This window comes from Prunus persica, chromosome G3, assembly GCF_000346465.2.
Source record: "Prunus persica cultivar Lovell chromosome G3, Prunus_persica_NCBIv2, whole genome shotgun sequence".
Classification (NCBI taxonomy): Eukaryota; Viridiplantae; Streptophyta; class Magnoliopsida; order Rosales; family Rosaceae; genus Prunus; species Prunus persica.
The window spans coordinates 21,198,972-21,211,700 of NC_034011.1; the positions used below are offsets into that span (position 1 = coordinate 21,198,972).

General features: G+C 39.1%; 1 protein-coding gene and 1 pseudogene across 1 annotated transcript; both read left to right on the forward strand.

Annotated features, from left to right (window-relative positions):
* Positions 2,175 to 4,002, forward strand: LOC18782872 (exopolygalacturonase). Its single transcript, XM_007217405.2, has 4 exons — positions 2,175 to 2,328; positions 2,436 to 2,747; positions 2,921 to 3,439; positions 3,560 to 4,002. Exons 1-4 carry the CDS (start codon positions 2,194 to 2,196, stop codon positions 3,812 to 3,814), a joined length of 1,221 nt encoding a protein of 406 aa, XP_007217467.2. The 5' UTR covers positions 2,175 to 2,193; the 3' UTR covers positions 3,815 to 4,002.
* LOC109948127 lies at positions 5,558 to 6,476 on the forward strand (annotated as a pseudogene).

The window sequence follows — 12,729 nt, forward strand, 5'->3', positions numbered from 1 at the left end:
CACCCCTGGTAAAGCATGCCTTAGATAAGGCCCTCACTCACTCCTTATAAACCCAGGCTAGGTCCCTTAACTTTTCAATGTGAATATAAAACGAATTTTCAATAGTTATTTCTCTTGTCACGACTGCTTTGTTACAAATTATGGTCAAGAATTTATTAGTTTGATTAGTGCTTTAGGAAACAATTTTTGGTTTATGAAAAATAAATTTTGTGTGTGTATTTTTGTTAATCTTTGCACCAAATTGGATGATAACAGGTTTAGTACTTTTGGTCTATGAGTCACCCATGTCATAAATCCTCTCTTTCTAATCTAACATAGTCTTGGAAGAAAAAAGTTTTTGTCCAAATTGGAAACTGAGTGAAGAGCCATTGTAGGTAATTCATGTTCTAAAGCGGAGCAGCTTAATTAATTACTAATTATAGGATTATTTTAGGACTCAAGGACCGGCCAAAAACTAGTCCACGCGCGGCCACACTCACCGGCAGCGCGTGGGTGTCCAAAGTGATTCCGGCAATCGGAAAATCTCCAAACCGCCGGTCAAGACTTATACCTACATGATCTGCACATAGAGTGGAGCAACTTTTGATCATGGACCTACCCCCAAAAAGTCGACGGAAGCGGCCCGAATCGGAGGCCAAAATCCGGCCAAACTTCCATCACTTATTTACGTCTCAAAACGCAGAAATTTCTCGTAACCAATACAACCAGCAGCTAGAACACCTCGAGAGGTTGAGAAAGCATACCTGGATCGACGGAAATGGTGGCCGGAAACGTTCAAACGAGCGTCAGAAAATTCTCATAAAAACCTCCCAGTTTTCTGGTTTTTTTCGGCCAAAACCGGAGGCTGGGCTGGGGCGGGGCTGGAAGAGGAAGATGTTGCGGTCCTTTTGGGACCAGTACCGCCCCAAGTGGTGGCTCTAGATGCCACTGGCTGGGAAGAAAAATCCAAGAGGGGGGGGGGGGTGGTTGTTCTGTATCACGAAAACAGAGAGGAGAGAGAGAAAGAGAGAGAGAGAGAGAGAGAGAGAGAGAGAGTGTGTGTGTGTGTGTGTGTGTGTGTGTGTGTGTGATATCAGATTTTTAAAATACCCTTTTTCGAAAAATGTATGATTTTGCCACTATATTTTTCATCGTAACTTCTTTGTTACAACTCAGATTTGAGTCCACTACGTGTCTACGGACTCATCTCGACATGCTCTACGCAAAAGTATAATTGAAATCCCCAGATTCCCTCCCAAACAAAAAGTCAACTTTAAATCATTAAAATATTTCAGGGGTAAAATTATCTTCTATTTGAATAAATTAATAATTAAAAATTAATTTGGGATCGGGTTGTTACATGCTACATAAGAATTCTATAGTGAGGGCCTTCTTCTAAGGCCCTTAGATGATCTCTTAACTGTTAGATTAAATTGGTTAGCCATTGAATCAAATTGGTTAGTTTGATCCAACGGTTAAGAGATATGACCTCATAGCTTTAATTTGAGCTGCGAATCCTACCCTGGAAACATAACTTGAGCTGCGATCTGATTCCATCATTAAATAAATGACGGATATGAATATTTGTCCATCTGTAATAGAAATTACATTAGTAGGAATGTAAAACGAAACATCTCCCGATTGGGTCTCAACTATTGGTAAAGCATGCCTTAGATAAGGCCCTCACTCACTCCTTATAAACCCAGCATGGCCCCTTAACTTTTCAATGTGAATATAAAACGAATTTCCAATAGTTATTTCTCTTGTCACGACTGCTTTGTTACAAATTATGGTCAAGAATTTATTAGTTTGATTAGTGCGTTCGGAAACAATTTTTGGTTTATGAAAAACGAATTTTGTGTGTGTATTTTTTTTGTTAATCTTTGCACCCAATTGGATGATAACAGGTTTAGTACTTTTGGTTTATGAGTCACCCATGTCATAAATCTTCTCTTTCTAATCTGACATAGTCTTGGAAGAAAAAATCTTTTGCCCAAATTGGAAACTGAGCGAAGAGCCATTGTAGGTAATTCATGTTCTAAAGCTGAGCAGCTTAATTAATTACTAATTATTGGATGGTTGACCTACATTCAACTTCTTAATTGGCCAAATAAATATTAACGGTGTTGAGCTTTCCGATGGGAGTATAAATTGGGCTGAAAGCAATGGAGTTTCATCATACTCCAAACAAAAAGGAAATAACAAAGTCTCAAGATGGGTTTGAAACTGAAAAATGTCTTGCCAATGTTTGTGTTCTTGTTGTTAGCATCCACAGCTAAAGCTCAATCTGCTGCCTTAGATGTGACAAGTGAAAAATATGGTGGAAAGCCAGACTCTGATATTACCCAGGTAACAAAAACATTTGTATTCATATTCGGTTCTGATTAGAATTTGTTTCTACAATTGTTTGCCAAACAAAATCGTTAACAGTTTTAAATTTGCGTAATGTTAATTAGGCTTTAGAGAAGGCTTGGACAGATGCATGTGCATCAACAGCACCAAGTAAAATTGTTGTTCCAAAGGGAACATTCAAGTTTGTAGGAACAACTTTTAAAGGTCCTTGCAAGGCTGCTATTGAGTTTCAGCTCCAAGGAACATTGCAGGCTCCAGTAGATGGCAGCCAGCTCCCGAAGGACGACACTTGGATTGGTTTCGACAACGTCGACGGGCTCACCTTGTCAGGTGGTGGAACTTTTGATGGCCAAGGAGCACAGTCTTGGAAAAACAATGATTGCAACAAAAATAGACAATGCAAATCTAAACACATTGTAAGATGATTTAATCCTACCATGTTGTTTTATATACTTGAAAATCTTCTTGTGTCACATAGGAGCATTTGCGAAATCATGCTCATTGATCAATTCTTGACTTGATGATACGTGATCCAGATTCACAGCCTGACAATATAAACATATTTCATTTGTTTTCTTAATATATGCAGAATTTGAGGTTCCACTTACTCACCAATTCCAAAATTTTGGACGTAACTTCAAAAGATAGCAAAAATTTCCACGTCAATCTTTTGAAGTGCGAGAAAGTTGAATTCAACGGATTTACCGTCTCAGCACCTAAGGAAAGCATGAACACAGATGGAATTCACATCGGTCGTTCAACTGGGATCAACATCACTGCCACAACCATCGGAACTGGGGATGATTGTATTTCGATCGGTGACGGTACCAAGGACCTCACCGTGACCAACGTTACTTGCGGGCCAGGCCACGGCATAGCCATCGGGAGCCTTGGAAGGTACCCAGAGGAAGAACCCGTGTCCGGCATCAATATTAAGAAATGCACCTTGACTGATACAACGAATGGTGTGAGGATCAAAACATGGCCTGCTTCCCCAAAAGATAGCACTGCCTCGGATATTCACTTTGAGGATATTACCATGGTTAATGTTGGTAACCCTATCCTCATTGACCAAGAGTACTGCCCATGGAACGAATGCAAAAAAGGGGTATCTATCTATAACAATTTACTAACACCATATATATGTTCCTTGTTAATCAAGTCATCATTTACTTAATCTTTAAAAGGATTTAAATTAATCAATTAATTAATGAATGGTTTTGTGTAGGTTCCTTCCAAAGTTAAGATCAGCAATGTTAGCTTCAAGAACATCAAGGGCACATGTACCGACCCAGTTGCTGTGAAGCTTGCATGCAGCCCAGGCCTGCCATGTGAGAATGTGGAATTGAGTGACATTGATCTCAAGTACACTGGAGACAAAGGTCCTATTACCTCTGTGTGTTCTAATGTCAAGCCGACAATTACTCGCGTGGCACAGCCTCTTGCTTGCGCTACCAGCGCTGCTGCTCCTGCTTCTGCTTGATCTAACAAGCACAAACCATGCTGCTGATGTTTCTTCAGAGATACATTGGTTGTGTGCTCTTCGATTTTGTGCTAAGTGTACTTGGTGTTTTCATCTAAGAGGGGGAAAATATCTCAGTACAATTTTTGTTACATCTTAAAAGAGATGAATAAATTAGTAGGAACTAGATGAAAATAATCATGGGAAAGAGAAAGAAAGTTTCATTTGATTAAAAAAGAATGTTATTGGAATATGAATCTTCTTTGGATATTTGTTTAACCAAATTTTCTAAATTAGCCTCTTTATTTAATTGTTTCTGTATGAATGACCACCTCGACCAGTAGTGTGCTAGGAAGGGGAAGAGGGAGGGGTGATTCAATCCTATGATTTTTATATTTTATGCAAGAATAGAAGTAAAAACTTCAAAGAAAAAAGAAGAATAAGGATTATTAATTCAAGTAATGTATTGAGTTTAAATACACATTAAAAAAAGTGTAAACTGCCGAATACCCCCTTGAATTATCACGCTTGTCGAATCTCCACCCTAAATTAATTTTTCAGCCAATTGAGCCTTTATATTAAATTTCTTCTCCAATTTCACCCTTGCCGTTAGCTTTTGACAATTTCCATCCAAATCTTTGTGAAAAAAGTACTATGTTAGGCATATACTTCACTGTTGAATTAAAAATTGATTTTTTTTCTCTGGTTCTTCAAAGTGCTTGAATGTGGGAGAAATAAATCGGGGGGAGTGGGGGAGAAGGGATTTTGGTTTCTGCAAGTGGGGGTTGGGAGGACGGGGGAGGACATGGGATATATCTGTGGGTGGTGGTTGGTTGTTGGGATATTGTGGCAGAAGAAATCATAACGAGGGAGAAGAAAGCGGGGGAGGGGGTGCTGATTCTGGGTTTTGCGGGTTTGGGGGAATGGGGGAAACTAGAATTTATAAAAAAAAAGCTGAAACTAGAAAAGAACTCCAAGAACCAGCCAAACCCAATCCTTGTCAAGCTTTAAACTTTATGAACCACACAAAATTGACAACACCCAAGGTGGTTCCAACCGTGAATTCTCCACTCAATTAAAAACTCCATTTTAATAAAAAAATTATTTCGACTTTTAATTACTATATTGAAAGAAGTAATTGGAACTTTTAATTATTTCAACACAATCAGGGGAGGGGGGGAAGGGGGTTCTGGTTTCTACAAGTGTGGGGTGGGAGGAGAGGGGAGTGGTCTGTAGAGTGGTTGGGAAATGGGGGAGAAGAAATTGGTGGGAGGTTTTCTTTTTCTCTATTTGATTTTGTTATTACATTTTCCTTATTCTTTGGGTAAATTACTCAAATGGTCCTCAAACTTATACTCGATTTGTATTTTGGTCCCTCAATTAAATTATTCGTTCAAATGGTCCATCAACTCTATATTATTCGCTCCATTATTCCTACCGTTACATTCTGTCAATATTTCTGTTAAATATGAGGGAAAATTGGTCATTATTTACCCTAAAATTAGGTTAAATCTAACAGAAAATTAGACAGTAGGACCATTGGAGCTAATAATATAGAGTTGAGGGACCATTTGAACGAATAATTTAGTTGAAGGACCAAAATGTAAATCAGTTATAAGTTTGAGGACCATTTTAGTAATTTACCATTTTTCTTAATACTATACTTTGTAAATTTTCAAATTTACCCTTATATTTGATGGGCATTTGGATGGAAGTATGAAAAAGCTAACGGCATGGGTGAAATTGGCGAATAAATTTAATACAATGACTAAATTGGTTGAAAAATTAATTCAGAATGGAGATTTGACAAGGGTGATAGTTCAAGGGGGATTCGACAGTTTATACCCTTAAAAAAACTTAAAAATTTGCCTTGAACATTTGTTATCTACTATCATTTGTATTTTTTATGCAAGCCATATTAATCATTCTTTCTTCTTTGTAGTTGTGGATTAGGACAAAAAAAATGTGCCAATCCCCTTGCAATATGAATCTTCTTTGGATATTTGTTTAACCAAATTTACTCAATTAGCCTCTTTATTTAATTATTTCTCTTCCCAGATATTTAACATCTTAGTAACTTTTTGAGTATGCTATCGATTTAAGGCTATTAATAGTGCTTGGAAAGAAGCATGAGCATCCACAGCTCCGAACACGGTTGTGATAGCAAAAGGAAATTACATGGCTGGTCCAGTGAAGTTTCAAGCAAATCGCTGGCTAGCGTTCGAGTTGAAGGACCCCTGCAGGCTCTTGCAGAGCCAGAAAAGCTCAAGTCACAAGATGGTTGGGTTGTTTTCCAAAATATTGATGGGTTAACAGTCTCAGGAGGTGGCACTTTTGATGGCCAAGGATCAATCGCTTAATCCAAAAATGATTGTGCCAAAACTGGAAAATGCAACTCACTGCCTATATTAAGTTTTTTTAAATTTGAAGTGCACGTTTTTTTTATCAATCTTGTGAGCTAGAAACGGAGGCTAACAAATAGAATTTGCTCAATTGGGTTCCTTGAATGCAGAACATAAGATTCACAGGGCTCACCAATTCACACTTTCAAGACATAACATCTTTGAACAGCAAGCTGTTTCACATAAACGTCTTAAACTGTAAAAATGTGACACTTCAACATGTGATCATCACCACCCCTGGTGAAAGTCTAAACACAGATGGAATCCACATAGACGGTTGACAGAGATTTTCGAACACCTGAAAAAGAGTATCCAAAAATCTCAAATTAAATTACCTGCAAGCGAGGAGAGCACGTGTGTAAAATATTAGGGCGTGGGTTTTTCACGTTCAACTGTCATCCCCTCATTGGCCTAACAACGCTCGTTTTCATCCACGTTCAGCCGTCGTCGCCCTCCTCGACTTGACAAGGCCTAGTCACTTTTCTTCCACGTCGAGTCGCTGCCGTTTCTCTTCCACGTCGAGTCGCTACCGTCACCCCTCTCTTTGATTCTGGGGTTCTAGCCTCGTTGTTGTCTCTCTCATATCCTGGGTGTTGGTTTTGTCGTTCACTTTCTCCTCAGTGGGTTGGCATTTCTTGTGGTTGTGTTAGTATGGTGGTTTCAGCGGGTTTGCTACTGCTATTGTGCCAACAGTCTCCAAGTCAACGACTATGGTGCAAGCTGCTTCATTGGGGTCAGCGGTCATGGTGGAGGTGGCTTTCTTCACGCCTCCTTCGTCGCCCAATCCGCAATCTCAAGCCTTACATTCATGAGAAGACGACCGTTGTCCAAAGATTTGGCGTGGGTGGCTACACCTAGGGTTTATAGTTTTGGTCCTCCTTTTCACGGTGTTGGGCCAGGTTTTTGGAAACTCAGGTTGTTGGGTACCATCCTTTTACCCATATTTCCCCTTTTTTTCATCCGATCCGGTTCGGTATTCCGGTTTTCCGATCCCGATGCCCACCCCTACTTCTTATAGACTAAGAATACTGTCCAAATGGCCAATGCCAAGCGAAAATCCCGTCGAAAATTAAGATAAACAATGTGAGCTTTAAGAACATTAGAGCACTTCTGCTGATCTTGTTGTTATGAAGCTTGCTTGCAGCAAAGGCATTCCATGCCAGAATGTATAAATTAGTGACATCCATTTGACATACAATGGGAAAAATGGTGCTGCCACATCTATGTGTACTAACGTCAAGCCCACTATGACAAGCCAAATTTTTCCACCTGCTTGTGGAAAGACTGCAGTTTAATTTGGTACTGCTTTAAGGTGATGATTAAAAGAAATTAGTAGGAAAAGAAAATAATCTGCAGAACGCCCCTTCATGCTTAATTAGAATGGTGGGTAGTGGTGGACTACACTTATGCAACAGTATAGATGTTATGTTCTGTATACAGATGTTATGGATTTAGATTATGTACTATTGTTATTCATGGGAAAGCAATATATTAGTAGAGAGATGTTAAAAAAAGTTTTACTTGATTGGAAAAGAAAGTGGTTGGAATATGAAGCTATGGAAATTTTTTTCGAGCCAAATTTACTCAATTAGTCTCTTTATTTATTTATTTCTTTATGAATGACCACCTCGACCAGTGGCGTGCTAGCCAGGAAGGGGTTGGATGGTTCATATATTTTTATGTTTTATATGCAAGAATCGAAGTAAAAAACTTTAAAAGAAGAAAGATTATTTGAGTAAACAGTTAAATTTAAATAGACCTTTACCATAATTTGCATTTTTTATGCGCCAATTAATCATTCTTTCTTCTTTGCAAATGTGGGTTAGGCGAGTGTGTCAAGAATCGAAATAACTATGAGATTTAAAACAGGTTTTCCGAGTGTGTTTTGGGTTGCCACAATGAGTGCATCCACTCACGTTGGTCAAAGCCCATGGTCGAGGAGGTTGTGTAGTCGGGCGTGAAGGCGAGCCAACAGCCGTGATATAGGACTGTATCTGAAGCGGCACAACGATAGAGGAAGGCATCTGGCCGGGCTGACCGGTCGCCGAGGTGTGGCCGACTAGTTGGTGAGTTCCCTTGGCCGCCAAACCAGCCGCAGTCGGCACCTGAGTACCCATCATCACAACTTGTAAGAGATCTTCGCGTCAGACATAAGCATATGCCCACTCCACGGTGGGAAACGAAGCCATCTGAAGGACATCACTTCGGGCCTTATCAAGTCGGTCATCCAAGCCATCCAAGAAGATATAAACACAGTCTTCTTGGAGAATGTCGTTGTAATAAGTTTCAATCGAGCCACATGCTTGTCACAACTGTTGACTCTGTCGTTTAAGGTCGTACACCTAAGGGGTGTACGTGCCATCAAAGTAGATCGTGGCAATCGCCGTCAGAAATCAAATAAAGGTGCTAATCAAGCGAGGGTCTGAGTAGGTGTCCCAACTTGTCTTTGCCATCGACATACATCTCGACAACTTCGGACCAAATGGGGTAGTTGGAGCCATCCAACTTGATTCCAATATGTGCGGAAGCTTCGGGGTCAACTATACCATGCTAAATATGAGAACCTATGAGAACATATTGTTTGTGGGAATTTTCTGTTTATTCTTCTCCTTGTAAGAGGCCATATTTATAGTACAACATATATATATATACATTTTCTGTTTATTCTTCTCCATGTTATTAGGAACGTAATAACTCCTAATTCTATTTACAGTAAGAAATCATGAATTAAAGTAAATCAATTACATCTAATATAGGAATTCTTGGCGTATAAGAAAAGTAAATGCAGGTCCACAAGTCATGCGAATATATACAACCATACTATTTTTCAAATTTGTATCAACTTTCTCACATGGAAGATGTCTACCATTTTTACAAATATTAATGAGTCTCACCAGCTAAATAATATACACGGTAGAAGTTGCACGAAAACATTGTTTGCAACAAATTGATGGCTCTTTCAACGGAAAAACCTATAGTTAGAGGGGAAAAGAAACAAAAAAGCTTGCCTTGGACAAAAGTATATAGTAATTTGGTTTGATAATTTTAGTGGCTCCCAACCGGACAATATATAAATTGGGTTGAAACGAAAATGGAGTACATAAAACTTAACTCACCTTTAATCATTCTCAACATCACGATTTACTTGATGCACCAAACAAGGCTCCTTCTGTTCCATTATTCGAAACCTCAAACTTGACATAACCACAATCAACCCTCAATAGCATTCTCTATCTCCCAATCAGTTCCACCGAAAAACCGTGCCTCACTATGACAGGACCCGACCCAAATTCCACTTTGGAATCTGAATCAAACCCTGTGCGTGTTCGACACCTGGCCGGTGCCGAGCACACTTAACCAAATTGCCCTTCTAACTAATATTCACAATGGGTTATCTACTATAGACATCACTGAACTTGGCCCCTAGTTGCAATTGGATCCATGAACCTTTTTTTTGCGGCAATTACATCCGTTAACTCGATAAATAGTTCCCACTGTGGTCCTGCCATTGAACTCTATCAATTTGTCTGTTAAAATGAGGGATAAAAACGTCCTTTCGAGAATGGATTGAACATAACCACAATCCAAAAACAAAATCAGATGGAAAAAAAATTCCCAAACATGACTAGAAAAACGAAACACCTAAAACCCATAAGAAAATCATGATCTAATCACAAACACCAACAAAACACAATTCACAAGCTTCACACACTCGTAAAGTTCTCGGGTTTACTTAAAAACTATACATTTGAAGTTCCAATTGGCTGAATTTCGCTTCAAAGGTACAAATTCAGCTGCATGCACTAAATGGGTCTTTGAATTTATACTCTTTTTGTGTGTTTGGATAAGTTTGCAATAATGGGTTGTTGAATTTATGTTGCTCTTTTTGTGTTCACTGCCAGTTTTCCTGGTTTTGCTTTTAGATATTATAACTAGTTTACCTCTTTCAGTGTCTCTGTTTCTTTTGTTGTGTTTTGTTGGTTCTGTTTGTAAATATGGATTCTTGTAATGTTCGCTGGAGTTCTTACTTCACTCCACTTCCACTGTGTCATCGAATTGAAAGAGAAAGCTTGATTATTGTTTTTCAGCGATAATGTAAAGGTGGAGGTATACCTGAATGGACTCTCTACACAGGATTGGGGATAACTGTTTGTGTTTGTCCAGTCTCTCCCTCTCTCCTGCAACCCATTCCCCCTCCTCCTTAGCCCACCCCCTCAAAACTCAGATCCCAACCCAACCTGCAACCCACCCCCCATCTCCCAACCCGCAAAACCCAGAACCCACCGAGCTCAGGATGGCCAGCTCCGTTGTGATTCTATTTCTCCAATTTTCCCCTAATTCTTTTGAGATGTTCATGTCTTGAAAGCTTTCAAAAATTTCTCCTTTTGTTTGTTGTTTGTTGTTGTTAATAGAGCCAAGTAAATCCTATGTGGTTTCTACCAATCACAAACTCTTCGATATGGATTTGTATTGTAAACTTGTGAAGATGGAGGTGGGGTTGTTAGGGTTGATGATGGATAAAGAAGGTGGAGTTGGGGTCAATGATGGATGAAGAACCCGAAAGGACGCTTTTACCCTCTCACTTTGACAGATAAATTAACAGAGTTGGACGGTATAACCCAATTGAAACTATTTATCTAGTTAACGGATGTAATTGCCTCAAAAAAAAGTTCACGGACTCAATTGCAACTGGAGGCCAAGTTCAGGGACGTCTACAGTAGATAACCCTATTCACAATCTTTTCAAGTTTGACTTTTGCAGAAAATTCGGCAGTCTCCCTTGTAAATTGCTCGTTTCCCAAAAATTTTACCTGTATAAAACATGATTTTATAATCCCAAACATTCAGCATGCACAATAATAGAATTCATGCAACCAATCATCAAATTTTTATGGCATCGGGCCTCTTTATACCGAATAAATCATTCTGCTATCTGTAACTGATCCCAACTTTTAGAACAACATGAATATGTTATCAAATTTCAAAATAACTTACTGAACAACCTTTCAATCACTTTATCTTGTGGCTGCACCTAGTAACTCTAGGTTGCCTACATACCCTTACCAAGGGATCAAGCCACACGTAGTTCTTTCACTTATTATATTTACACATAATTAGGCTACACAAAGAATTTCCTCAAATCCATGAATCAATTTATATTTTTCTCACGTAAATCATATGTAATAACAAACAAACTCATAAAACGCTTTTAATTCTTCCTTCAAAGCTCACAGAAAACTCATGTACACGAATGAAGAACAAAACCATTCATTACTTGCCTCATAAAATCAGAAAAGCAGTTATTAAAACTTTTACCCAAAAATACCAAGAGAAAATCCTCATTTTTTGTTTAAACCTCTTAAAAACCCAAATATTCTCCACCTAGGCGTACTCCCATTCATATTCCGTCAATTCCTTTAATATACCGTCAATTACTATAATTTTCCGTCAATTCCAATAATGTACCGTCAATTCCTTGTGTCACATAATGTGACAAATCCTCTCAAGCCTCGCAAACACAAAGTCAACCTGAGCCGCAATCCTCGCACCACACGGTTCAAGTGTCCCTGAAACTTGTGGGGCATTATCAAAAATAACAAAGTTGTTTCAAGGCAACTGGGGGGTACCCTCGGGTGGGTTTGAAAACCTTATACCAAAACTCATCCTAAAATTTCTCATACTCCACAAATCCATATTTCAAATCTTTTCTTAACTTCCCAAAAATCAGTACTCAACTACCTTAGAATTTACACTCCATACTGTTGAGAACTTGTGTCCATAACTTATCTTTTCAAACCACTATGTGTGTGTGTATATATATACACACAATTCACATAACCAGTCAATAACGTTCCCCAAATTCATATTAATATATTTTGTCCAAATACTTCATCATAATATGCATCGAAAACTTCTCAAACATATATATCCATATTCAAAACAACCATGACCCTTAAAATCAAAATAGTCAAAATTCCACTTTTAAAACAATGTACTTCTCGAAGGGTGAAACTACCTCAGAAGACTCACGGTCAATTGAGGCTCAAACTTTATAAATTGGGTCAACCGGGCCTGCAGGGCCCATGACCTCCCATTTTCGAACCAAGAGTTCCTACGGCTTCAACAAGGTTTACTAAACCTGTCATGCTAGTTTGGTCCGAATCGAACGGTCGGATCGCTCACGATCGGACGGTTATCCTTTATCTAAACTTTGAATTATTGAATCGGAGTATTCAAGACTCCGATTCTCGATCCGCAAATTTCTATACGATCCTAGAAGTGCCTAGATCAACATATTCAAAAATAAAGTCGATCCCACGGTCCGAACATATCGAACCAAGATTACGCCCAATATGCGATATCCGATCGACGACCAACCGATAACCAAAATCATATCCGAGCATACCGTCATGCTCAGGACGACATGATGATTATTTTAGGACTCAAGGACAGGCCAAAAAGTGATCCACGGGCCGCCACACGCGCCGGCAGCGCGTGGTTGTCCAAAGCGATTCAGCAATCGGAAAATCTCCAA

Excerpts from the sequence above, each read along its gene's own strand:
- LOC18782872 (XM_007217405.2), top strand. The coding sequence starts at position 2,194 with ATGGGTTTGAAACTGAAAAATGTCTTGCCAATGTTTGTGTTCTTGTTG. Across the intron at positions 2,329-2,435 it reads CAGACTCTGATATTACCCAG|GCTTTAGAGAAGGCTTGGAC; the intron begins GTAACAAAAACA and ends AATGTTAATTAG. Across the intron at positions 2,748-2,920 it reads AATGCAAATCTAAACACATT|AATTTGAGGTTCCACTTACT; the intron begins GTAAGATGATTT and ends TAATATATGCAG.